This window comes from Taurulus bubalis (genome assembly GCF_910589615.1).
Source record: "Taurulus bubalis genome assembly, chromosome: 3".
NCBI classification, from domain to species: Eukaryota; Metazoa; Chordata; class Actinopteri; order Perciformes; family Cottidae; genus Taurulus; species Taurulus bubalis.
The window spans coordinates 35,417,554-35,445,357 of NC_136591.1; the positions used below are offsets into that span (position 1 = coordinate 35,417,554).

Here is a 27,804-nt window from a genome sequence, read left to right on the forward strand (position 1 = left end):
TAATCCTCTTAAACTGTTTTGTTGTTTTTCTTTAATTGAAGTCTCTGCTGGGAGTCTCTGGTACTCCTGCATTGACTGGTACAGCACAGCTGTGCTCTCAGCTGAAATAGAGGCCAACCTGGGGTCATGCATTTAGAAAGAAAAACACCCCGGGAAGCTTAATGCGGCCAGTTGTTGGTTCCCTGTTTCATTTCGCTCTCCGGTTCAACCTTTGCCTTCCTCCTTATCTTCCAGTGCTCTTTTTTGTTGATTGAATCATTGCTATTTGTTCTGTCTCTTTCTCTGTCCCGCTCTCCTTGTGTTGCTAAATGCTTCTCACTCGCCGTCTCCTCCATCCTAACTGGTTTTGCAGGGTTGTTCTGAGGTCGGACGGCTGAGATGACAACGCTGTGACAGTGTGTGTCCAAGTGTGTCGGTACTGGACCAATTCCTGTGACATGGCTGCTGCAAAGAAGAGTGAGTTTCTATTATTGCTTTCATTGCCTGTTGTAATAACTGTTGTGTGCACAAACATTTCACATGATGAGGCACTTCTCCTCCCGAGTCTTTCAGGAGCACAACATGTTTTTCTACAACTTTTTGGGTGGATAAGCTGTGGAAAACATTTTAAATTGTAGATGAAGCTTTGAGGTAAACGGGACAGGCATGTGTGGATATCTAAAATGTAAGCAGACCAGGATCAAGTCTCATGTTGCTGTTGTTTCAATCAATTGTGTGGCAACAAGCTGCATAATTAATTGCATGAATTCATCTTAGGGGAATTAAGGGAGACACACTACTTTTACTAATACAGGTTTCCTAGAGGCATAATTCAGAATCTCTCGTCTCCATTTTATTGTTCCATCTCTGATTTATTTATTTAAAAGTGGATCCGAATATCCTCATTTACATTTTTTAAAGAATATTCTTTAAAATATAAAATGGAGGTGCAGAATGGGAAATCGCAGATGGCTCAAAGCGACATTGAAGTGCACAGGATGCAACTTCTTGTCCATATAATCTCTTTTACTATCATGATGCTTGTGTATCCTATAATCTGCTGTAGGCAAATTAAACTTCCGGTAATCTTTCCCCTGGATTTTTACATTTCTTAGAAGGGCTGCAAATAAACAAACAAACAAACAAATAAACAGGATGACAGAATTAATATACTGTGATTGAGATACACACATTGACCTTTTCACCTGTAAGACATCCTGGGGGGGCCGTGTGAAGTATAATCGATTGGATTTAAATTCACAATCAATTTGTTGTTGCTGCTGGGTTTCTTGGGAAAAGGGCGTGTCGATACTGGCGAGTCTGTGTCAGCAGCTTTGCGACAGATTTTTGTCAAGGCAAGCAAATTCATTTCCTCAAAAGCAGGAAAGAGGTCAATTAAAACCACTGGAAGAGAACAAGACCTGGTAAAGAGCTGTAACTGACTCATGGAGTATCTATTGCCTCCATGAATGGGCTTCATCTCCTCCCCAGTGGCGTGTGGGTATTTGTGGTCTTCAAGCACCACTCGGCAGGCCTTTTGTTCTCTTTTGAGAAGGTCACTGACTGAATGGCGACGCAAAGGGAGCCTGTCTATTGACTTCCTGTATGTATTTTTTCCCGTGTCTGGGGTGGACTGAAATGTCACAGGAAGAGTGTTTGTTGTTTACGGAGAGAGGTGGGAAAGTGTGGCTCCCTTTGGGGACATAAATGTGTTTTCATAAATAAGAGCTCTGCCGCTTTTATGGTTTAGTCTTTTTTCCTTCAAACACTTTAACAACAGCCAGTTCCTGAAGAACCATTAACCACTAATGTAGTTATTTAGTAATGCTAATGTTCTTAGCTTTCTAAAATCCTCTCCTTAGTGGATTAGTTGAAAGTCATTACTGTTGGAGCAGGAAAAATTTAGCTTTTTGGAGCATTTCTGTACGACTTTGTCTGACGGAGGTGCAGTCGGCCAGAAGGTGTGTCCAGATTATTAAATCCGACCCTGTTTGAAAAAAAAAGTTGTGATTCCCTCGTCTTAAGCTCTATCTGCACACTAATATTACCAGGAGGCCTCATGTGAATCAAAGTCTGCATTTTACTTGAATTTACTGGCACATTACCCCAAATATGATGTCACAGCTCTGCGTAACATCCGCTTTGCTAAAAACTGAATTAGCGTATGTAATATGTATACTTAATATTATTAAATTATATCAGCGTATTTGTATTTATTATAATACAAACTAATAATATGATAATAACAACTTTTTCTTTGCAAGATGTCTTTGTGGATACAGTAATTATATCCACAAAGACATCTTGCAAAGAAAAAAGTCAAAGAAATGCCGATTCCCACTGGAAGAGTATTATCATAAGACGCATTTGTTTTGCAAAATATGGTAGTTTGCAGTGGAAACTAAATTATAGACATGGCAGATTTGCAAGCTATTAGGATCACAGAAGACCTTCACAATTATCACTAATCACTTGACTAGTCCTGTGCACATAAAGCTTCATGAATTTAACACGGTCTCCTTAAAAACTCATTTTGTAATCATGTATTTTGTATGTTGTTCGAGCCGACTACACTGTTCGGGTGCCGTCACAAACATATATTTGTGTTTCTTTTGAAAAATACTGACAAAGAAATCCAAGGCTCTGTGGGAGCAGTGGCAAGGAGAAGAGATGCAAACGGAGAGATGTAGACAAAGATGGATTTGTTCAATCTAACCATGAGGCTGGCAGGCAGTGCACTTAAAACATAATTTAATTTGTCTTTTGCAAACGCTCGAGTCCCATGTGTGTATATTTATTAATGTTTTCATCAGATGGATGTGCTTGCGATGGGAGGACAGATGACTCAAAGTTATCGAAACAGGAAGGAAACTTTGTCCTTGTTGTCCTTGTTGTCCTATAAACCTGCCACTTTTCCTGTACAGATTTTGGTTTTGTTTGGAGCGTATACTGACATCTTGGTAAAAGAGAAAGAGTTCAGGGAAGAGGGCTGATGTGATCGCAGAGCCCTGTAATATCCAGCAGAGCAGAGGCAGATATACTGACAGACAGATTAGTGGAAGGACAGAAGTAGATGGAGATTAATCTGAAATAAGCCAGTTCAGTGGGGTTGCATGTGTGTGTGTGCGTGTGTGTGTGTGTGTGTGTGTCTGTCTCTCTGCTCTGGCGCTGTCTGAGATTATCCGACCCATCTATGAAGGCAACAGCTCTCAGTATTGTGATAATGAGCCTGACATAGGGGCTTGCCTCAAAGCTCTACTGCTTTGAGGCTGTTTGCATAGGTGCAAATACTTAACATGCAAATATTTGTTAGGATGAAAATAAAGGGTAAAAAGAGCTGAAGGAGTAAACATTAAAGTGATGTGTTTTTCCAGTGCAAACAAGGTTGCCGCCAGCTGCCTGATAAGTTAATAACCGTAGTGGTGACAATAGAGAGGAGACCTGTCGGTGATATTGGACACGTTACACAGCGTATGAACACTGTGCAGTTAAATTACTTGTTGGCCTGTTGAGGGAATCTATCCCCATATAGGTCATTTAATATCTCAATAACAATAAATGTCACAATATAGCATGTTTCTGGTAATTCAATAAATAAATAGTCTGTATGTTATACACACATGGGAAACCCTACTTGAAAAGATTCAAAGTAATGAGTATTTACTCATTTAATTAAGAACTTTAGTGCAACATTAAAATAACAATTTCTAGTAAAATTCTAGAGAAAGAAATAAACATTTCTTGCCACGCTGACTGTTTACATGCATGCACAAATATTGAGTAATATGCAATCTGAGTAATCAGATTAAGACAAAACTTTAATATAAAGTCTGAAACGCCGCGACCGAGTTGATGTCGAAAGGAGTCAGCTGAGGTGGTTCGGGCTCCTGGGCGACTCCCACTGGAGGTTTTCCGGGCACGCCCAACTGGGAGGAGACCCCGGGGAAGACCCAGAACACGCTGGAGGGATTATATCTCCCAGCTGGCCTGAACGCCTCGGGATCCCCCAGAATGAGCTGGAAAAGGTTGAGGGTGAGAGGGAAGTCTGGGTAAACCTGCTGAAGCTGCTGCCTCTGCGACCAGAACCCGGATAAGCGGATGAAAATGGATGGATGGTACAAATAAAACCGCAATCTTCAACTATTCTCTAAAAAATATTTCAGATATCAGAGAAATTTGAATCAGTATGTGCTTGTTTGTATCAATTTAGACAACATCATTGTGGATCTCGATATATCATTTCATCAGGATACGAAACCATTAAAAGATGATACATTATCATATTGAATGATTGCTCTGCCCTAGTTTCAGGTGCCAAAGTTGGTCGCTCAAACATAATGCAGTAGTACATTAACATTGTACAGTCATCAATTGCCACCTTGATGAACAATGCTATATTACTGGATTCTGGTGATTGACAGCTGCACTTCTAGGACTTGGATTAGCGCAAAACTCACATTTTTATTGTCAATATGAAATATGAGCATCATGGTGTTTGGAAATATCTGGTTCTTTTGATTTTTGTGCACATAAAAAGGCAAGTACTGTTGTTACATAATCCACAATCAGTGGCTCCTTCTGTACCAATGATAATAAAAAAGACACAATAAGCCATTATAAAGGGAATATCCATAAACAGGGTAATTATATTCTGATGGAGTGGTAACATCTGCATAGAAAACAAAGTGGCTCAGAAACCTATGACGATATACATTACATTCAGATAACATTAAATGTAAGTGTATCCTCAATAAAATAACAGTTCAGTACAGATACATGAGCTTTATTGTGTTATGGTATTAGATTTAGAGAATTAAAATTAGAGAGTTATCACAAGTCAGCAGACCAGCCGAGCTGTTGGTGGGTGTAGCTGCACTGAAGGGCTGACTGTGGGATGTTTTGAGGCATGTATGATTGGTCTGTAAATGTACTGAATTGAGAGTCTTACATCCATGCCCCTGATGGTTTCACCTCACTAGTTCAGAGAGGACGTTCGGTTTGACTCATTATAAATGAAAGCCATATCCTCTCTCAGGTCTAACTGCTGGCATTCGGTATGAAAGCCCACCATCATTAAGCCGAGCGTGTGAAAGTAATTACAGTTATGGAGCCCTTTGTGTGCACTTCTAGGGTTAATGCAAAAAGGTTCTTATTGCCGGAGTGGTGACCTTATGGTGTGACGGTGAACTCGCAGCTTAAGTCTTGGTCTCTTGATTCAGTCATCAGAAGAGTCTTAATTCTTTAGGAGGAACATGTATACTTCCATTTGCATAGGGTCTGCATTAGATCTGATGTTTCTGAATGTAGCAAGAGAGCTGGAGTGTAACTGTAATACGCACAGTGTCTCATACTTAACTTTGAGCTGTTGGAAAGATTGTCTAATATTTAAAAAATGATCGTTGCTATAGAACTTGATCTGAGAAAATGTGAAAGCCAACAGTTGAAAACCTCAAAGAGTTCAAATTGACAATCATCATGAATGCATTTGGGGATAACCTCAGTCTTTAAACAGTCCCCAGGTGATAAAATGTTCCAATGTTCTTAAAAATTAAATGGTAAATCCAAACCCTATAATACTACATGTTGTGCTGAACTGCTTGAGTTGTATATACTCTCTAAAAGATCCATTCATAATAGATTACTTATAACATATGAATAGAAGGCATATTGTCATAAAGAAAACACATTTTTAGATATTAACTGACAATCTTGTTCCCCTTTTATCTGGATTCAGGTAGACTTGTAATATTGCACTTGCATATCTTTAATCAGAACTTCCACCACGGGATATTGTTAATATTGCAGGGTGTTGTGCAGACTGCACTATCTCTTGTAGGTACAGCTTTACACATTAAACAACATTCTAACACACGCACACACCATTCTGCACATATGGAACATTATGTAACTCCTGAACTCATTATTGTGACCCAAATTGCTGATAGCATAGATTCCGTTTCTCTCATATGAATCTTTATGAAAGTTTAATGGCAGCGGGGCAGTAATGGCCTGTGCTTCATGTAATGCAAAGACATAATTCAGCATATGAGTTTAATTTAAAATCATTGGTGCAATTATACACAGTAGACTACTTAAGTGGCTCTTCAGTATTAACACAAAAGCATTTGAAAGGTATTATCAACTATAAAATAATATGAGCCGGTTTGAATCCCTGGAGATCTTCTGAGCAGAGTAAGCCAGGATTGTTCCAGCGATATGTAATTATATTAAAGCTTTGTGTGCTGTTTGTTGTTTTGGTAAAGCACATTAATTATGTTGCTTTCGGTTTAATCTTCAAGATAAATGTTACAATATTATCAGGCTCTGTTATCGTCATATTTAATACAGATTGCACCGATTTCATCTAGACTTATTTGGGCTTTGTAGAGAAAGTCAAATTATCCTCTTTTGACAAAAATATTGTTTGATTTAAAGTTCAAAAGAGTATGTGTGGTTCCGATATGAAGGATAAGGAGAGGCTTGAAATGTATTGCTTTTAATGGAAAAAGCCGTTACAGAATAAAATCCCCCAACTGTCAGGTTGGCAATAAAACTTGTCCCTGAAAACTTTGATTCAAAAATATATATGACTGAATAAGTAACAATCAAGATAATATTTGCATATACTGTGTGGGTGTGGTGGTTTCATCAGATTTGATTGACAGCAATCCGGCAAGATGAGCAACAATCATAGGATTTTGTTTCCAATGTTTGTAAATCACGATTGGTGCATGGACGTCTGTGTCATCAACCTTTTCCAACGAAGTCCCGCCCACAAAAAATACCAAACAAAAGACTCATGTAAAATAACCAAAATTGCTTTTGTCCAAAATTGCATTTGTCCAAAATTGCATTTGTCCAATGTTTTGGCTAATGCAATTATTGTTCATCATCGGTGTACATTTGTAAATGTGACATAATAATAACTTCCATTTTGTCTTAAACTAGTTTTAGTGTATCATAATAACTTGATAATCCAGTCATCTCTCTGTCTTTAAATGAGAAAATGATCTGCTGTGCACCAGTCTGGTTTTAATGGCAGTATTAAATAACCAACATCTAGCTTTTTTAATAAAGATAGTTCAATTATTAAGCTGACTGAGTTAATGTTGAATCCAGATACCTGTTCAGCATTATGGTGAAAATGCTTCGTTTGTTTGTTTTAACTCTGAGAGAAGTGCATTTTTATTTTTAGGAACAAGATACACGTGTCTATGCTCTGTTGGCAATCAGCAATGTTGGCGACAAAACAAAGCTCAGGCAGGGCGGCCATGTTGCTGATTGGAGCACCTTTTTGAAGTTTTTGAATAAATCGAGAATAATTGTTGGAAGGCCGGCAAAAAGAAATGCGATGCCGAGAGCGAGCGTGCGTGTGTGTGCGCGTGTGTGTGTGTGTGCGTGCGTGTGCGTGTGTGTGTGTGTTTGAGGCTTCATCAACGCTAATATGTTTTTGTTTGAAAGCAGGGTTTTATTATGAAAACAATCCCCGTCCACACTGGCGTTCCAGAACCGGTTTAGAAATGATTACCATCAATATCACGCCTGAAGGCAAGTATCGCATACAAAAAATACAACAGATTATGCTTAATATCTTCCTCTATAATCTTCTTCTAGTCAAACGTACAAGGCTGAAGGTCTTGCTCTTTCTCTCTCACACACACATCAACTTTACTTTAAAATGAACACTTACAAATCAAAGGTTTACGAGATTATGGGTTCAAGAAATTGGGTCAACACATGTCTCACACTCGTAGCTCTGCCAAGTGAGTAGTATTATTATGGGTTTATGGCTTTTATGATTTTAACGCCTTTTGTATTTATAGATTTTTTTCTCTTAGAGCATGTGCAATATTATACATATCTCGTTTACACTGCACTGTGTTGTTCCATATGCTGTTTTAAGATGTGTGCAGCACTATTTCCAAAGCAAAAAGAGTTATATTCACACACACACACACACACACACACACACACACACACACACACACACACACACACACACACACACACACACACACACATACACACACTGCAACAGCCCTTTTTTTGTTTATTTGGGAAATAGATGGCGTTTAAGTGATGGATGACTCCCAAAAAACTGAGAAAGTGATGCTTTATAATCGGACCCAGAGGCCTTTGTGCAGAAATTCAGACAAATTGTTTGTTGTCAAAGAGACTTATTGTTTTTGGGAGGAGGAGGTTTATATCTCTCACACTGGGAGCGAATTCCTGGGCAGGAGAACAATAACTATCAGTGTGTCTCCGAAGAACACTCAAACCTAAAGGGAAATAATATGTTCAGCTTGTAAGCCTAAACTTCTTTAGCTTCTTTATTTAAACCCCGTGGAGACCGGCGTAGAGGACTCGGTAATGTCGTTTCATTGAAAAGGGAAGTTTGATGGCACATTGTATTTGCTAGCAATTTAAGTCCATCATAGAAAATGATTGACATAAAAGGCTATGCTTTTTTTTTGTTTATTTCTAAGGTTCAAACTCTATTGAAGCTGCCAGTGTCCTGCATTCATCCATTCATCCACAAAAACCTCAAAGCAGTTGTGGTCAATGAGGGTGGAGTTCATTATATCAGCAGGGGATGACATAATGGGTCAATTGTTTAAAAAGAAAGGGGCAATATTACCAGAACAGAACTGTATATTGGTCCCTCACCCCTATGATACCAAGACTCTGATCTGCTGAAGTAGGACCCAAAAGGATGCCATGCAGGGAGAGTATCACTTGATTACTAAACCTTCTCAGTGACCAACTGACTCTTTTACTGGTTATAACTGCAGCCAATAAAAGTGCTAGATTTCTACCATTTTACACTCCAAGTCCTCTACTCTTGTCAACGTCCATTTCTCTTTTCTTCTCTCCTTCAACTGTTACTTTGCCTTTCGATCTCTCTCTTCCCTTCCTCCCTCCTTCAATCCTGCCAACAATGAACGACAGACTAAATGTGCAGCTACCTGAGCAGTCAGACCACCGTGGCAGGTGTGAGTGACTGCCTCTGCAAAGCGCTGTTCGGTTCCTCCTTTAAGTCCCTGAAAGAAGGCGACCGTCGGTTCCACGCGTCGGTTCTCCCTTCTTTTTTTTTTTTCCAAAGGATCCCGTGTGAGGTCATTTGTTCATGTGCGACCTCTTCTTTCTCCCTCAGGTTGCGCAAAGGCAGGAGGCGTGCGCTTCTCAGAGGAACCGCCCGCCGCCGGACCCCCATCGCACGTTCACTTCGACGAGAAGCTGCACGACTCCGTCGTCATGGTGACTCCCGAGGACGACGGCAACTTTATGGTTAAGGTGAGTTTTGACCCAGCTGATGGCCTCTTCACATGTTTTTGATTTGCTTTCTTTTATTGAGTTTTTTTCTCAGATTCCAGGTTTACATGTATGTGAACATTTAGATGAGAGGGTACTCTATTTGTAAAGCCGTGGTTTTTACTTCAAAGTAAAGCCAGAAATGTGTGTGCTTGTTAGAAAAAGTGTAAAATCATCAATCGGGTAATTTATTCTTGCAAAGAAGGAGCAGAGTTGAAATCACGCACAAGTCAAAGATCATCTCTGTCCTAGACAGTAACAGGAGGTGATGGTGAAGGTCCGAACCGGCCCAAACCGGTTTCTTATCTTCCCCAGAAACAGGCATCATTGTCTTTGAGCGGTGACTCCAGATAAGTAGATGAGTTCTCCTCTCTTAGACGTGATTGGAGGAGAATGCTCATCAGTAATTGGACTTCCTGGTGTCTTCCCTCCCAGCAAGACCTTCAGACCATAAAAGTCAAACATCCTGTGATTTGTAAGGTCACATTCCAGTTGAAATCATTATTTTTCCAACAGTGCTCTCCTTGCAATCTCTCGACCTGGCATAAATCAATTTAATTTCCAAAGTGTTTATCGTAATTATATAATTATCCTCCTTTCTACCGAGCTCAGTTATCAGCTGGCATCATCACAAGCTCCCTCGTCTTCTGCACAGCCTCCGGATATTATTCAGTCCCCATCTGCTTCATGGACACCATGTACGACACATCACTTAATCCAAGTCCCAGTTAATGTCTCTGCCAGGGTTATGATATCTTTGTGGCTCAGATTCACAATAATAGGATGCCGTTAAAAACACCTGATGCCGTGTAACATGGCAGCAAACAGGAGCCGGTGAGGTGGAGACTGGGACTCAACCGCTTCAGGGTTGTAGAGGTTTATACTACAGGCACAAGATCCTTCATCATTTCATCTGCAGATGAATGGATAGAAATAAAAAGCCAGGCCAAACTAAAAAAAACTCCAGTACGAAAGATGGAAACAGATTTATTGGAAACAAAGTAATTACAGTAACTACCTGAATTAATCATGAGTTGCAGTATTAAAACACGTTTATAAAGTACATGTTAACCATTAGTGCATCATCTATAAGTCCTTAATAATTGGTTTGCAATATATATTACTTCATTTACAAATGGGGAATCCATCATTTATAAAGTATGAAAATTCAATCATGAAACGCATAATAGTCAAGCTTATTAATCAAGAATAAAACATGTATAACTGTGTTTATGAATTGCATACTAATAGATAGATAGATAGATATATATACTTTATTAATCCCCAAGGGGAAATTTGTTGTCGTAGTAGTGCCTTACAATTTACAGATACAAATAAACACACTATATATATATATATATATATATATATATATATATATATATATATATATATATATATATATATATATATATATAGTGTTCATGTTGGAATAATGCTTTATAAATGATGAATGAAGTGTTTACTCATGCTTTACTAACGCTGGTGTGTAGTTATTATAGTGCTACCATTATTTTTGAAGCAGATATTAAATTAGTTAAGTTTTCCCTGAAAAAACCTCCTCGTAAAGCCCACTGGCCCTGAACGTCTTGTACTCGGTCCTGATTAGGGGCTCGATCCCCCGAGCTGATGTGTTTGAAGTGGTGGATATAACATGAGACGTGACTTTGATCCAGTGGGGCAGTGAAACATCCAGGAGGCGATTGAAGTCTCTTCTCGTCGCCGTTAATCTTCTCTGTCGGCTATAACGGCAGAACAATGATATCAGACTCCTCGTCCGTTCTCTGCTGTCGGCTCTTAACCCGAGGGGAGCTCAACTCAGGAGCCAAGCAACGACAACAGGAGCTGCAAACCACTGCAGGAGCCGTGGAAAACTGGACTTCTGTGTATTAAATGTGAAGATCAGTGACTAATAAGTTGTCTCAGCTGTGCGGACCTCGTTAACATTAAAGCTGTTGATGATCGCGACGCTAACGAAGCGTTGCATAGAAGAAACCGGCTCCTTCTCACTGCTTACAGGAGCTCGTTTATTTCTGGGAGGTTGCTGTTTTTTTATTTTTTTTTTCACAGCTCTTTAATCCTACATTGTCCGAGCAGCAGTTCTTCGTGGCTTTTTCTCCTTAAATTAGAATTGCTGGGAATACACACTCACCATTGCACCATTATTAGTAGTGAAAATGTAGGTAGAAACATTAAGAATACTTGGCTGGATTTATACAGAACATGTCATTAAAATATCTCAACAAGGTCCCCAAGAGGATGAATCCTAATGACTTTGGTTGTCGAATCTCCATTAGGTTGACATTTGTCAGTGAAATGTCTTATTGACTATTGAATGAATTACCAGGAATTTTAGCGCAGATGCTCATTTCCCCCTCAGGTTGAATTGTAATATTTTTTTTTGTCTCATCAGGTCAAAATTTAAGTTTGTAACCAAATACCTACAAAGCGTATGACTTTCCCATCAGCCTCCGGGCTAATTAGCAAATGTTAGCATGCTGATACGCTAAACTACGATGGTAACCATGGTAAACATAATAGCTATTAAACCTCGGCATGCTAACCAGGAAACATGTTGCGGATGATAGCAATTAGCTCAAAGCGCTGCTGAGGCTCACGGAGCTGCTGGCGTGGCTTCAGTGTTCAGATGTTTCAGGAGGACACTAAAGAGTTAAATACTAAGATGGAAACTATACACATTCAAAAGCACTGATTTAAAGGTTTGAGAAAAGACATGCATGCAGTCAGAGGACCGAGCACATGATCTAACAAGTTTATGGATTGTTCTTTGAGTGGCTGGCGCACAGAATCAAGTGCATCTCAAGAGGCTGCAGGTCGATTATGTCCTATGATTGTTTGTATGAAGATAACAGAAAGACTTCAGTGTTCTTTGTTCTCATTTTCTCTCTTTTTACTGTCGCTGAATAAACCTCACGTTCCACCGTTTATATTTGGATTTATTATCTGCCTTCACAGACACCAAAAACATTCAGGTTAGCCTTCCTTCTTCTACTATTTCCCAAAAGAAAGTTCTGTACTGTGGCTAATCCTTCTCCGAAACTAATTCACAGCCAAATGACTTTGTTCAAAAGCTGCGTGTGCACGTGGAGATGGACTGCAAACTTGGCTGCGACCTTCATCGTTCACAGTGTGAGTGTGAGTGTGAGAGTGTGTGTGTGTGTTCCCTCAAAAGCTCTTCAGGCGCTGCCGAGTGGGTAGAGCGCCGTCAGCGTTGCTCATGGTGAGGGGGGGACGGAGGGGCTGGTGTTGCTATGGAAATGGCCGGGGGATTTGTACAGACCCAAGAGGTGGAGTGCGTGGGTTTGAGTGTGGCATGCATAACAGCTGTATGAATCCAAGTTTTGATTTAGGTGATTGGAATCTCATAAAGTCTGCAAGTCGGCGCAGGCCGGCCCTCGCTGAAACAAGCGTCCTTGTTGCTGTTTCTCAGGACTGCCATGTTTATGAACTCGCAGATTGTGTTCATGAGCTTCTTCTTTTTCTTCTTAGAATATGCTGTATATTAGAGCAGTGGTTACAAAAATAGGGGTATGTGAAATACATTTACATGAAAATATTTTTAAAATGAGCATCCATTAAAAAAAAAATCCTTTAAAAATAGTTATTTAGTGAATATTCAACAAAATATAAGTCTAAGTTCATAAGCTGAATTGTATATATTATATATTAAATCAGACACTGATGGCACACCGCCGTGTATTACATATTTTTTTCAACCCAAAATGCTTTGCGCTGGTCTGAAAAAGATATTTCACAGAAAAACGGTTGAGAACCACTGTATTAGAGAGCAGCACATCAATGCAGACGAGCACAGCTACAGGTGGTTTTCAAGACTGAGGCTTGAGGTGGTTTAGCGCAGTGGTTTTCAACCTTTTTTGAGCCGCGGCACATTTTCTACAATTTAAAAAAAAACACACCAACAACCAAAAAAAGTTACAAAATGTCACATTGTAGCATAATACAGCATATATGGTATGTAATTATTGCGCTGCCTACTGGCATGGAAGAGAATTTCCTTACTAGGCCAGCCACTATATTGCAAGCTCAGACGCTCAACAATGGCATATTATTTGCAGCAACTAAATAATATTTTTTTGGGACCGATTAAGTGAAATTGGACATTTTCCCACAGTGGTTGAAAATCACTGGTTTAGCAGATTTCCTACGATAGTTTTTGCTATTTCACAGGGTGATGTCATTATTTCTGTAGGTTTGTGTGTACATTACCTTCAGTCATATTACTGAGTAACCAGATTACAGTGAGGGTTGATGAATACAAAGATGTGTGGCTGCCCTCAGGAAACACTGCAGAGAAGAGGCTATCCTGCTTTAAACAACAACACATAATCAATGTTTTTACGTTGACAATAACTGTGTGAAAGGTGAAGCTCGTAGCGACGAGCCCTCAGGGGCGATGACTCTGCTTCATGACTTCTGTCCGTGTCCAAAGACAACCGCTTGCCAACAAGTTAACCAAGTCAGTGTGTGTGTCTCGATGGCTCGTGTACGCAGCGAGAGCACTGAGGGAAACCAGACGGAGACCTTCACAGTAACGATGGAAGTTGATCAGGAACTCTCGTGTGTTTTAAATATCTTATATTCTAGCTATAAGACTGTATAATAAATCACATCTGGCTAGATCCTGTCAATTGAATCATCAACATCAATAACCACAGCTTTCACTGTACATACTATATTTACACATGTTATATACTTTGCACTTTTGTTATTTCATTTTCTTAAATGTCTTTTATGTAACTCTGCTTACTGCTGCCAGAACCAAATGTCCCCTTGGAGATGAATACAGTATATATATCATATCGTATCCTATTACCTGCAAACCCGAGTTTAAAAGAGATGAACTGACATGTAAGTTCATCAAATGTCTGGTATTTCCCCCCCGAGTTCAGTAAAGAACTGCACCATTGTTCTGTGTGAAGGATGAGTTGTTTGTGTGTCTGGCTGAGTCCCACTCAGTGTTACTACACATACTACCTTTGGAAATGAGATGTGGCTGTCATCGCTCAGCAGTGCCCCTCCTCGACTAGACTTCAAGTTGCTTAACTCAAATGCTTCGTCTTGGTTCCCGGCTTCCCCTTTTTTTTTTTTTGGTCCAAATTCGCAGCGTGAATTTCATATTGAATGAATTATTCAGCGGCAGATCTCAGTGTCTGGACATGCGTGGGACCACGCTCACAGAATGATGATTGTTTTTTCCTCTCCCACTTCTCCCTTCATGCTGTTTGCAGCCTCTGCTCCGCTGCTTTGCTCGTGTGGGGCTGAAGCTGCAGTTTGCTGCTCTAGCTGGAAGGCTTGAGGCTTATCTGTTCTTGCATGCTCTTCCCTGCGGTCTCCTTCTCTCACTCGCTGCCTCTCCTTCTTTTTTTTATCTTGACTCCTCTGTGAAGATCCCCTCATGAATTTTTCTCTTTGCTAAATGTTCGACAGCTACCTCGACATCACGTCTCTCTCTACCTGTCTGTCTCTCACTTTCTTCCAGCCTCCTTTCTACATTGAATCGGGTTAGTGTGAATTGAAAAGGTGTGAACTGTGCTCTATGCAGCAGCAGCCGCAGGAGACGAGTGTTGCGTAATAATTTGGAACCTGATTTTCATTTCTTTCTTCTCATTTCATTTTATTTTCACTCTGAAAATCCACAGACAACCTGATTGATTGATCTTGTATAGGCGCTGGGAGTGATGGTTTTCATTTTCGATATTTTTTTTTCAAATATTCAGTATCTAAAATGTCAGAAGATATAAAGATGTGTGTCACTCGGTCTCAGATCCAAAGGAAAGTCTTTGAATGGCTTGTTTTGTCCAATCAGCCTCAATACCCAAGGATATTCAAAGTTCATTGATATAAATCAGAAAAAAAACAGCATTTGAGAAGCTAAAACAAGATGATGTTTTGGTGTTTTTTTGCTCAACAAATGATTGAACCATTTAATCAATTGTTTAATTTTCTGTTGATGAACTAATCAGTTGAAAAACAAACCATGTTGTGGCTACAAATCCCTTCAAATGTAGCCATTTAGGGTACTTTGTGTACTTTGGAAAGGAACCTTCAACTAACTATTATTATTTATATCGCTTTTTCAATGAATCACTTCAGAAAACAGTAATGTTCATCAGAGTTTTCTAGAGTTCAAGGCGACGATTAATCAATTATCAAAATAGTTCGATTAGATAGATTCGACTAACCGTTGCAGCTCTAACTCCGCGTTGCCGTAGAGCATAAAGATCATAAATACTCCTCTTGTTCAAATCCATGCCGACTTTTGGATTTGACGTCCCGGGTCCATGTTGGAGTTTCTGCTTCGGCCTCCAAACTGCTGGAGGAGGTGTAACCATGAATGAGATTAAGATCTTGAATTAGTGACACGGCTATTCACGTGGGATTAGGATTAGTATTAGTGGAAGTATTTGGCGTTTATTGAAATCCAGGTGGTCCGGCTATAATTGCCACTTTGTCAGAGGTGAGGAGGATTAAGATCTCCAAAGCAACAAAGCAATAGCTAATGATGTAGTGACTCCCTCAAGGAGAACTCAGCCCAGCAGTGTGTTGCTTATAATAATGATTTATCCATGTTTCTCATAGACACTAATCCAGTATGTATTGCGCTGTAATAATTACACTATGCACTGTGTGGTCACCCAAAGCCTGTTTCCCTCTCCCTATGCTGCTGACGGATTAGTCAAAAGTTTGAGGGAGAGAAAAATAACAATCTATCCTTGACTCTTTCCCTTTCAACAAATCCCTGTCCCTCTCCCTCGCTGCAGGTCGGCTTCCTAAAGACGCAGCACCGCTATGAAATAGTCTTCACCTTGCCCGAAGTCCCGGCTCTGGGGAAGGACGTGTGTCCGGCACCGGTTCCCAGTCCACACCTCCGGATCACTGATATCACACCGGCACCAGAGGGTGAGACTCATCTTATCTCAGTGTTGCTCAATGAAGCTACGGTGAGGTTTTTACACAAAATATCGTGATTATCAGTTTTATCACAATATTTATCACGCCGCCCTGAAGACCCGACATTCATTTAGCAGAGTTTGATTTTGTGAAAGCGGATTCTTTGAGCAAACACTGAACTGTATATTGCAGCTTCGCTGGACTCTGCACTGTAGTGGGAGGTGAACGGACTGGGAGCCTAGTTTGCTGGTTTCTCTGCCCCAGTTGAACTGGTTGTGGCTTTATCTATCAAAGCGCTCATGAAGGCAGGCGCTACGACAGCTTCTGACGTCTGGACTTTTGCAGTCTTGTAAACCACCGTTGAAGCGTCAACATTGCCGTAATAATCTGCAGATAAGGCCACTGACTGATACAGCGTTTAAAGACAGATTTAACATTTCTGTCACATTTTAAAATACATTTTTGATAAGGATCCCTCTAATTACTTACATTTTTCAAAATTGTGACTACAAAATAATAATTAATAATAACCAAATAAAATGTAAACCTCGCCAGCGCCCTCTGGTGTTCAAACTATGTAACGGTGACACTGTTTCTAAATGACCTCAAACCTACTTTGGTAATTCTGTACCGCAACCTTTTGCCACCTGTCGGCTCGACATATTGATATCAATATATCTGCAATAAGCTAATTTATCTGTCGATTTCTGACCTTTTAAACCTTCCAGATGAATGCAGTGCGATCTTATCTTGTCTTGTTCCTCCTCTGTTAACTCAAGCCAAAACGTAAATAGCACGGCAATATTATTATTCCAATATGTTGCATCATGAGAAGTTTTCTGTCAGATCTTTGTTCTTACATGTCATTCATTGCTTAGATCCCCTTTTACATATGCTTTCTTAATATTAGTATCACATATCACGATAATCGTCCCTGAGCCACATACTATATGCAACATTCATTTAGCGGAGGGGACGAGGTTTAGTGTGCGTCTGTCTTTGTTGCCGGCAGACCTGATGGAAAATACTTTGCAAGTAATTCTCAGCGACATTGTTACGGGCCGGGTGGAGGGCCAGATGGATGGCCGAGGATTACAGGAACAGACAGCGGAGACGGCGTTAGCTCAGCAATCCGTCTCTGAGGAATCAGGAACACAAAACTCCCTTTCAAACACGAGCGTTTGTCTGAAAACTCCAAAACACCTATAAAACAGCTTACTTTGAGTGTGTGTGAGTCATAACTGGATCCCACCACCACTGAACCTGCTCATCTGAACCAAAGGGGATCCTCTAGTGTTTCTGGGAGTCGTGCCAACTAAAGGCCTGTAACTGAAGCAGGTTACTGACCTCTACGTTCACATTTCTATCACACCCTTTTTATTATGCTGTGCGTGTGCGTGTGCGTGTGTGTGTGTGTGTGTGTCAGCTGATGTTAACAGCAGGTGTGAGTTGGTGTTTATCTCTCTCTGTGTGTGTGTGTGTGTGTGTGTGTGTGTGTGTGTGTGTGTGTGTGTGTGTGTGTGTGTGTGTGTCTTTGACAATGTCACAGCTGTTAAGAACAGGTGAAAGGTTGAAGGTTTTAACTTTTTACCTTTTTGGGTATTTAACACTGACACTTTATTAACTTAAGTTTTGCATCCTCTTAAAGCCGTAACTACACGCCAGTCACTATTGTCACGAGTTAAAGTGTGTGTGGTATTTTTCTGACCCTTAAGTCAACAGTTGGCTGTATTAATGTATTTTTCCATCATCTTGTTCCTCTTGACCACATAATTGTTTGTCTAACAGTCTGATTCCTCTTCAAAACATCGCCTCACACAGAGAGATAAACAAAGAGTGTGTTATGTGTGTATGATGATCTTCTTCTTCTTCCAGGAGGTCTGAAGGTGACGTGTGAGTACCTGGCCCAGCAGGAGGGCGTTCTGTGTGAGGAGGTGCTGCTGCTGAGCGAGACCAACGAGGACGTCTGTGTGAAAGTCAAAGTTCAAGCCAGAGTCATGGGTGAGGCTACTTCACTTTATTATGAGCGATAATATACTCTTTGCAATGCACCGTGGCTTGTAGATGAGCTTTTGATGCCTTTTTGGACAGGTGAGGTTTTCATGCACAGTTTCACATAAAAACCTGAGTGGAACCACCAGAAGTTAATACTATTTTTCATTGTACTTCCCATTTTATCTTTTTCGTAAACCTGCAACTAACAATTATTTTCCAAATCAGTTAATCTGACAAATATTACCTTATTTCCTGAAGCCCAAAGTAAAGTCTTTAAATCACTTGTTTGGTCCAAAAGCTGGAATGAGAAAATGTAATTTCTTTCTTGAAAAATGACCTCACAATTAATCCTCTTTATAAATGTCTGCTCATACATTTTTCTTTCACACAAATTGTATCTTCTTTTTTTAAGTCAGCATTTTGAAGCCCATTAGTTTTACAACAGCAGACTTCTAACATCTGGGAATAATCATAAAGGAGCTGTAACACATTCTGAACATTAATGTAGCAGCAAAACACTATGTTCTGTGTAAAGATGTAGTTGAGTAACGTGAACCTGAGCAGAGAATGACGTCACTCTCCTTCTCTGTGTTATCTGAGCTTCTCCTCGCTTTGTTGGCATAGTCGTTTTTAGTCGTTTTTAGGCATGTGCGTGCATGTGAGTGTATATGAGTGTGCCTACCGGTTAGCTCATGGCTGCCGCTCTGCACTGCTCTCACTAGAGGTTGCACTGTTAGCACTGTTAGCGCTGTTAGCGCTGTGAGTTGAGAGACATAGACGGGCAATCTAAATGCTCTCATTGTCTGATCTCTTAAGTAAGAAAATGTCATTTCAATATGTGTTTACTTGTGTGCTACTGCCCCCTGCTGGTGACTCTGGGTCAGAGTCACTTTAACTGCACTTTATCACTAAATCACAAGTTAATCTCTAACAGCTCCTAAAAATTGGAAGGTCAATTTGGTTTGAATATGTTATTTAGAATAAAAAACATTAGATTTTTTTTTAAATCTGTAGAAACAAACATTGTGCTGATGATCTTTTCAGTACAATAAGGGGAATATCAAATCCTTCGTGGTTTTTTTTTTTAATTACAAAACTGCTCTGCTACACGGCAACGTTCTAGTTCTGGTCTCTGCTGTCGTCGAGCTGTGAGAGGCAGAAAAGAGCCTGTAAGGAATTTGCATTTTCTCCACTTAAATCGGTGTCAGTGAGACAGAATTAGACGTCAGCAGACGGAGAAAGAGGGCATCTGTGTGTGTCCATTAGTGCCGGAGTAAATATAGTTGTGTGTGTGTGTGTGTGTGTGTGTGTGTGTGTTTTGTGTGTGCTTAAGGATGAATGGTGGATGTGTTGGTGGTGTGTGTTTATTCTTTACTCACAAAGCGTGGCCTGAACATCTGCCCAGATGTCTGTGTGTAATTGAGTCCTGGATGGCGACCAGCTCAAAGGATTAAGCTCCGCCTCTGCTGTCACTCTGAGCCGCGTTTAAACCAGCGGCCCAATGAGTCTCATAGAACATGTCGGTGCTGCATCGTCCAGTGTGGTGTGATGACATCACTTCCTGGATATTGGGCTAACTGTTGTGGTATCCAAGGAGCAGTGGAGAAATCAAGACATTGTGTTTTTCTTAATCCATTAAATAAATCAACATGTATGTATGTATGTATGTATGCACAAATGTCTGGTCTGAGTGTAGATTTGAAATTAAGTCGAGTGCTCTGGAAGAAGGACTGGAGAGCTTTCAAGGGGGCATCACTTTGCCTCACTTTGTCAAGCAGGTCCTATTTAAGTGATTTCTTGATTGAGAACAGGTGTGGCAGTAATCAGGCCTGGGTGTGGCTAGAGACATTTAACTCAGCTTTCCAAAGATGTGATAAACCACAGTTAATTTATGTTTTAACAGGGGGGCAAAACTTTTTCACACAGGGCCATGTAGGTTTGGATTTTTTTTATTTTTTATAATATTTTTTTTAATATTTTTTTTTATTTATAAGATAAGAAATCAGGAAGGGGGCATGCACTTTTTCACACAACTCTCTCTCTTTATTTATATATATATATATATATATATATATATATATATATATATATATATATATATATATATATATATATATATCTCGTCTTTTAAAATGTGCCTTAAGAGAAGTCAAGAAATTGTAATGTTTTAAGGAATTTAAACAAACATGTTTAAAACAAACTTTTCAGTCATTATGAAGGCATTGTGTAAAACCTTTTATCTTTGAGGTTGAGTTATAAAATCAATGAATCACCTGAGGAAAAACCAAGTAATACCTCTCTCTGTCTCTGCCTCCTCTCCAGATCGTCACCAAGGCACGCCCATGCTGCTGGAGGGCGTGCGCTGCATCGGCGTGGAGTTGGAGTACGACTCTGAACAGAGCGACTGGCAGGGATTCGACTAAAGCTGGAGCTCAGTACACACACACACACACACACACACGGATACACATTTGCCATCATAGAACCAAATTAAAACAGACACCAAATAGGAGAAAAAGAAGAGTGCACAGGAATGATAGTGCCACAGCATTTAAAGCGCCCCAGTGTTCAGTGTTTGACCTCAGAGGAAATGGATGTATGTGTCCTGAGAACTTTTACATGCAAAAAAAACAACATTTCTGTAACATTCACGTCATCGACAGCATCTGGACAGTTTGTACATGTCTTCTTTTTGACCCCCTGATGCGTTCAGTTGGTGAGCTGTGTTTCCCTGACTGCACCACTAGAGGGCAGCGGCACTCAGTGCAGCCTCGCATCCCTTTTCTCCCTCTCTTGTGCTCCAGTTCACTCTTTTCCTGAAGTGCAAACTGAATCCCACGTGAATTTATAGGCGAGGGAGTAAACAAGGGCTCTTTTATCCGTTAAGTAGCTGAGTGATCGATCGGAAAGGAATATATATCTGCATGTGTCAAGGGAGAAGAGTTCAACTGATTAGCGATGCTGTGCCTGTAATGTCTCTGTTCTACCACAGGGAGGCACTGCAGTAATACATCTGCATGTAAAACTCCATCTGAAGGCCGCTGCAGTGAGGTCACATTTAAGGGGGAAAATCCAAGGAGGGCAAACTTACACTGCCATCTATCTTCTGCCCTGCCTGCTTTTTCATTCTCTGCATTTTCAAGGAAATCCCAACAAACATGTGTGAACGTATTTCAACAGTTGTGTGTGTGTGTGTGTGTGAGGAAAGCTTTTGCAGCAATACTAATTGGAAAGTGAGGCTTTCTTATGTGAAAAAAAAACACAAGAGGATAATGCTTCAAAATGTGTGTGCTATCTATATGGCATTGAACTATTGTTGTTGTTTTTTTCTGTGATGGATGCATGATTATGAATCATTTGTGTAAAATAGTGCTTCTAGAAAGATGCACTTTGTCTTTTGTCATGAGGAGCTGACACCAACATCTGATGTGTAGTGTCTGTGCTTTAGATCTCTGCTCCCAAGCTTCTTTAATGTTGAGCCGCAAATACTTTGACGTGTTATGTTTGGCCTCAGTCCAATCAGTCCATTAATTGGAGTCACGCGACAAAGAAATAAATCGGCTGCGTTTCTGATAATCAATTAGTGAATTTATTTTTTTAAGCCAAAATGAGAAATATTCTCTGGTTGCAAATGTTCAATTTTTATTCAAATGTGACCTCTTTTGGACATTTAAATGCGTCCCTTTGAACACTTGTTGGACAGACACTATTGGACAGATCAAACTACAAATCAACCAATCAAGAAAATAATCATGAAATGAATCCAGATTTAAAAAAAATAACTGTACATTTAACTATCTTGGTGGGTTTTTCCTCTGTTAAAACCAGCTGCAGCTGCTTCAGCAGAATCGAGGTGTTTCTTTTGTTTGAATTCATGAAGCCTTCAGAACACACATGCGACGCTAAGTGCCTTTCGTGTTCCCGTCCTCTCTCCTCCCCATCCCGAGTAACCACCAGACTTGCACGTGAGCCAGCTGCCTGTGTGTTGTGTTTCAGGGTTAAATCCCTTTAACAGGTGTTTGTCGCTCTCTATCCCGGCGCTCTCGTCACGGTGCGACTGCAGATCAGAGTTGAGAGGCATGATCTCTTGTAAAGGAATTGAAATTGCCTCACAGCTCTGCTTCATCTACATTTGTGCCGTGATCATGGCAGCAACATCCTGACATTTCCTCTGTGTGGATCAATGTGTATTTCATTCGTTACGCCCTATTGAATACATCGGCCTTAAAGGAAATGATCCTGTGTGTAATTTCTCTACATAGTCGACCATAGCCGGTGCAGTGCAGATTAAATGGGTTGATTTGATGTTTGCTTGCGAGTAATAGGTCAAAGTCTGCTTCTTTTTTCTTTTTTTCTTTGTGTAAAACGGAAACGCTCAATATTTAACTGTTTCAAGAATGTAGCAGTCTGTTTGTTTATCTGTCTTCTGTGTGTGTGATTTTGTTTTTAATGTCCAAAATTAATAAAAAATGTGTGTATGTTTGAGTTGTGTTACTTCTTGTGTCTTCTGTCAGTTCACAGCAGGAACACTGGGTGGCAGTCTACGCCGACACACGGATGGCACAAGATGTATTTTCATGTAACTCCAGTGGAGATTAAAATGATAATAAAATATCAACATGTCAGATTGATGTGGAAGTCTCCTTGGACTTTGGGTTTATTTCAAGATAACCTGGTTTCCACCACACAGCATGACGTCTGTTCTGCTTAAGAGCAGAAACTAACTGATGCTTTTAACTTTTTGGAAACACTTTGTGTTGCATCTTCACTGTAAACTTTAAAAGAGACAGAAATCCGCCCCAAAGCTGTTAGAATATTCCTGTTTTTATTCCAACATGTAGTTTTAAGACTCTACAAAACACGTGTTGCCCTTTTACTGCTGCAGTCACTGGACTGAGGTACAACATGTGTCACTTTTTATACTAGTGTTTCTTTTTTCATATTTAGAAGTTAGAAATTGTATTTAAAAAATATTATTTTAAATCACACCAATTAAGATTATTTTGTTAAATTTTAGTCTCTTATGGATAAGCTATCTATGTAAATGTTTTCTTCTCTTATGTTCCAGTGATCTCACTACAGTGTACAATTTGTTTCTTTATACTTTTAGAGACTGATTTGCATAGAAAACATTTTTATTATTATTTTTAAAACTTGTGACTTACGTAAGTCCCAAAACATTTCCTTTAAACATGGATGTATTGCTTTTTTTTTAATTAATGTTTTACCTATAACAAGGGTTGATTGAAATTGAAAGTAGTGTGTTGCAATAATTGCATTCTAAATATATAACAATAGGAAATTGAAGTTACAAAAACGAATTTTTGAATCAGTAAAATCTGTGAGATTTTAGTTTAAACTGGCAGCACCTTGATCTTACAACAGCTTCATAACCAATTCAGTAAATAACACCTAACACCAGAATAATAAAACAACATACCAGTTGAATATGACGTGACCACGGGACGCGCTCACCAGTCTGTGTGCAGAAGTAGATCAGAAAGAAGAAGTTACGTTTAGTGTGCGGCCCTTTTAGTTCACATTATCAAGATTGTTATGAATATTTAGGGGCAAAAGTGCACAGGTGAGTTTGTGCTGAAAAACTACTTCAAAGCTTAAAATTAAAACGTTATTTCCTTTCAGTATTATTATAAAAATAACATTAGAACTTTTTTGATTATACTCTCTGGCTCATGCCTTAACAATCTTAAATAACCATTACTATTGAACATACAAATTAAACAACACTGAATGCTTCAGTAACACGAATCATAAACTTATTACATTTTAAAACGTTAAATATCCATTTGAATTTAAACAATCCATTATTGGTTGCTTGAATTATATTTAGGGAGGACATAAACTGATGCCATGATGTTTACGTTCTGCACGTGTTTGTGTTCATAAACTTGATAAACAAAAGTTTGAAGAAACTCTGCAGACTGAGCAGAGCGATGCTCTGTGGGACATTTGAGTCCTGAGGTAAAGTCGGACAAAGCAGCTCCGCTGCTGCTCGACACTAACTAACTAAACTAAATATCTCCACAGACATCAGCAGAAACGGGGACAGACTGTAGCGAAGCAGAGCTGCGGGGGGATCCGTTTAGTAAGGAAAACACTTTTTCATTTCTCCGTGCACGTGCTATAGCTTCCTCTTAGTGTGTGAGGCTTTATTCAAACAACACACGTTTGCGTGTTTAGTTCTCATAAATGCTTGTGATGTGGAAGATGCAACATTTTTTGCAGTTTATTAATTTGGCTGCAAACACCTGTTTAGTTATTATTATGGTATTATAGGAGGCATGTGCATCGTCAACATGCATTAACTATGAGCTCGTTCTCAATAACTCACAGCTGGTGGTGATACATATTTGGTAAACTGAGGTCTGCAGCTAAAGGAGATACACATTATTTTTAAGCTATGTTTTTACAATTATTCATCCTAAATCTTAATTTTAAATAATATACAGTGTGTCCCTTTAATGCAATAGGTTGCGTTGCATAACCTTATCAGAACGTGTTAGCCCTAATTGCACATATTGATATAACTCCATTTTATTTGTTTTTATTTGTATGAGTCCCTGCTTTAAAACATTTTTAAAAGTGTGAAATAAAGTAATTTGATTGGCATCGTGCAGCGAGACGGGATTTTTTAAATATAAATGAAACTAATAGACTTAAGAGGCTTTTTATTATACTCACATGTTTGTAAACTTTAAAAACAAGTCACCGTTTTTATTAGCATAAATGCATGTACTACTTAAAACAGTTAATATGTTTATAAAACGGCCTACATTTCGTTAAAATGTGTTTTTTTAGCCATTCGGTGAAACGGAATTACATATTCTGCAGAAGCAGTTTTCCTAAATGCTTCCTTATTTGTATTATTTGTATTATTTGCATCGCGTAATTTACTTTATAAAGCAGATTGCACCTGTTGTGTGAACCATTTTGTCAGTGCTATTGACTACACGGTGGGATGCATCTGGTTACAGCATGTAAAGAACATGCGCACAAAGCGTGACCTTCTGAAGGAACAAACAACACGATATTTAAATATATATTTATATATATATATATATATATATATATATTTATATATTTGTAATGTATGAATCTAAAAGAGGCCGAATTCTAACTTGTCTCTGATATTTCCTCATGAAGCCGAGGCCATGTGTGTGTGTGTGTGTGTGTGTGTGTGTGTGTGTGTGTGTGTGTGTGTGTGTGTCATTAGAATACACTCCAATAAGGTGCGTAAAGCTTGTCCATCATGCTCGTGCGTATTTTACATTCCCTCCTCTTTCCAAGGTTTTATTTCAACAAAGCTCCATAAACGCACCTGGATCCTGATTTATTTTTCTCTGCAGGTCCACCGCCACCAACAAAAACCCCGACGCGTGTCTGCCTCCACTTTAAGCAGCATTTATATATGTTATACCAAATCTAACACCAAAGTATTTCAACCACACATGGATGTGCCATAAAGTGCTCCGCTATTAAATATAGACACAGAGGCTGCAGCAGCATTTGCTTGTTTTTCTCATGACGTTGCACGCTGCACCAGGTTGCATATATATAAATCATCTGAAATTAATATTCCCATAAAATTCCCACTTCCACGAACTCCTATGGTTGCCATTCCGGCACAGCTGTGCGTGGAGCCTGTGTGGGATGTGTGAACTCTGAGTGGCCCGGTGCCCTCCCTCTGACCTCCGGGATTACAGTAATCTCTGTTGATTGATCTGATTGATCAGATTCATCTCCACAAGGCCGCAATCCAGCCGCACACGGGGAAGAGGTCACGAGGCTGTCGGTGGTGCAAATAAACATTTGTTTCCCTTTTGGCCTGCGGGCAGAAACAGGCAGAGAGTTGATCTGTGTTTTTATTACTCTGCCTATTATCTGCAGCATAAAGGCATACAGTGTAATTGGGATTTTGAGTGGAACGGAAATATTATTAGAATTAGAATGGGGTTGACGTTTAAAGGAATGAGTTTTGATTTGATCAGGAGAAAAACATATGAAGGGCCGAGTTTATTCCCTTGATTACAGCGGTTTCAAGCTGGAAGTGCGTTCAGATCATCACGGGGTATAAAACTACACAATAATGAAGTTATGTGAGGCCCAAACATCTCCTCGAGGCAGACATATATCGGCCATAACATGTCGGAAGTGTATTATTAATCAATTACTGATGAAGTAATCCCAAATCATGACATGGGAAATGAATTAAAAGAGATAAATAAGTGCATCAAAGAGGACACTGGCTGTTAGAATAAGAAGTCAGTTCCTTTGATGATGTAAAACTAACACAATTATATTAAGATGTCTATAAAGTACAAAGTACTCTTATGCAGGATTATTGATGGATTCATATGTAAACATAATTTGAATGTTGCAGCTGGTCGAGATGAAGCTCATTTGAACTACTGTGGGTAATCGATGCATCATTTTTGATGATGTGAAATATACAGAATATTGGTTAACAAACATATGTTCAAACATATAACTTCCTTTTTTTAAACTCTATGCATCATACATCCATTCTGGCATATTTTGCAGCAAAAGCACGTGTTATTCCTAAAATATGGTAATGACAGAATGACACTAAAAGTGTGTCCTAATACACATAAAGACTGAAATCCAAATATGAGTATAGTCTTCAGAAAAGTTAAACAGGATTAAAAAAAAGCTGCTTTTTGGAGGGTTTTAGTTGTGCATCAGTGAAGGCAGAGCGGTGAAGACACTGGACAGAAGAAGGAAGAAAAAAGTGTGTGCGCGTGTGTGTGTGTGTGTGTGTGTGTGTGTGTGTGTGTGTGTGTGTGTGTGTGTGTGTGTGTGTGTGTGCGTGTGTGTGTGTGTGTGTGTGTGTGTGTGTGTGTGTGTGTGTGTGTGTGTGTGTGTCGCAGCACAGCAGCAGCAATCAGTCCCCTCTTGTCTCGCTGCTGAGTGCAGCGTCTGATTGACAGTTTCTATTCATCCTCTGTGAGATTAGGCCAGCTGAAAGGAGTAACGACCCATGGCTGTGTGCAGTAATTACGGCCTCGGATAAGAAAAATAAGGGAAAAACACACATGGCAAAACTATAATTATATAATCCCGCTCAAAAAACCTCTTTTTTTTCGTCTTCTCCACAGGGTTTTCAGAGATGCTTCACATGTAAAGAGGAAATTCCACCCCGTTTTAGTTGTTTTAATCTTTATTATTTTTTTTTTTTATCATCTCCCAATCACAACAAACTCCAGGCTCCAGGTTGCACCATCAACACCAGGAAATGGGCTGGTGTTTGAGGAAGATGGCTCTATATATTCTATATATATATATATATATATATATATATATATATATATATATATATATATATATATATATATATATATATATATATACAGTAAATGGCAGTATATTACTGTGAATGAGATGTTTTTATCTGCAATGGAAAGCAAACAGAAACCTCAATTTCTGCTCTTCTTTCTTCATCATTTGGTGCTTATATCTTAAAGGAGTGCAGGGTGCGTCTACATTTCATAGAAACAAGACTTGAGGCAGTTGTGTGAGAGGAGGGGTGGACAAAATAACAAAGAC

General features: G+C 39.5%; 1 protein-coding gene across 1 annotated transcript; it reads left to right on the plus strand.

Annotated features, from left to right (window-relative positions):
* The first annotated feature begins 410 nt into the window (after positions 1 to 410).
* adisspb (adipose secreted signaling protein b) lies at positions 411 to 22,704 on the plus strand. Its single transcript, XM_079215991.1, has 5 exons — positions 411 to 456; positions 9,134 to 9,273; positions 16,095 to 16,233; positions 18,100 to 18,225; positions 20,542 to 22,704. Exons 1-5 carry the CDS (start codon positions 438 to 440, stop codon positions 20,640 to 20,642), a joined length of 525 nt encoding a protein of 174 aa, XP_079072117.1. The 5' UTR covers positions 411 to 437; the 3' UTR covers positions 20,643 to 22,704.
* Positions 22,705 to 27,804: the final 5,100 nt, after the last annotated feature.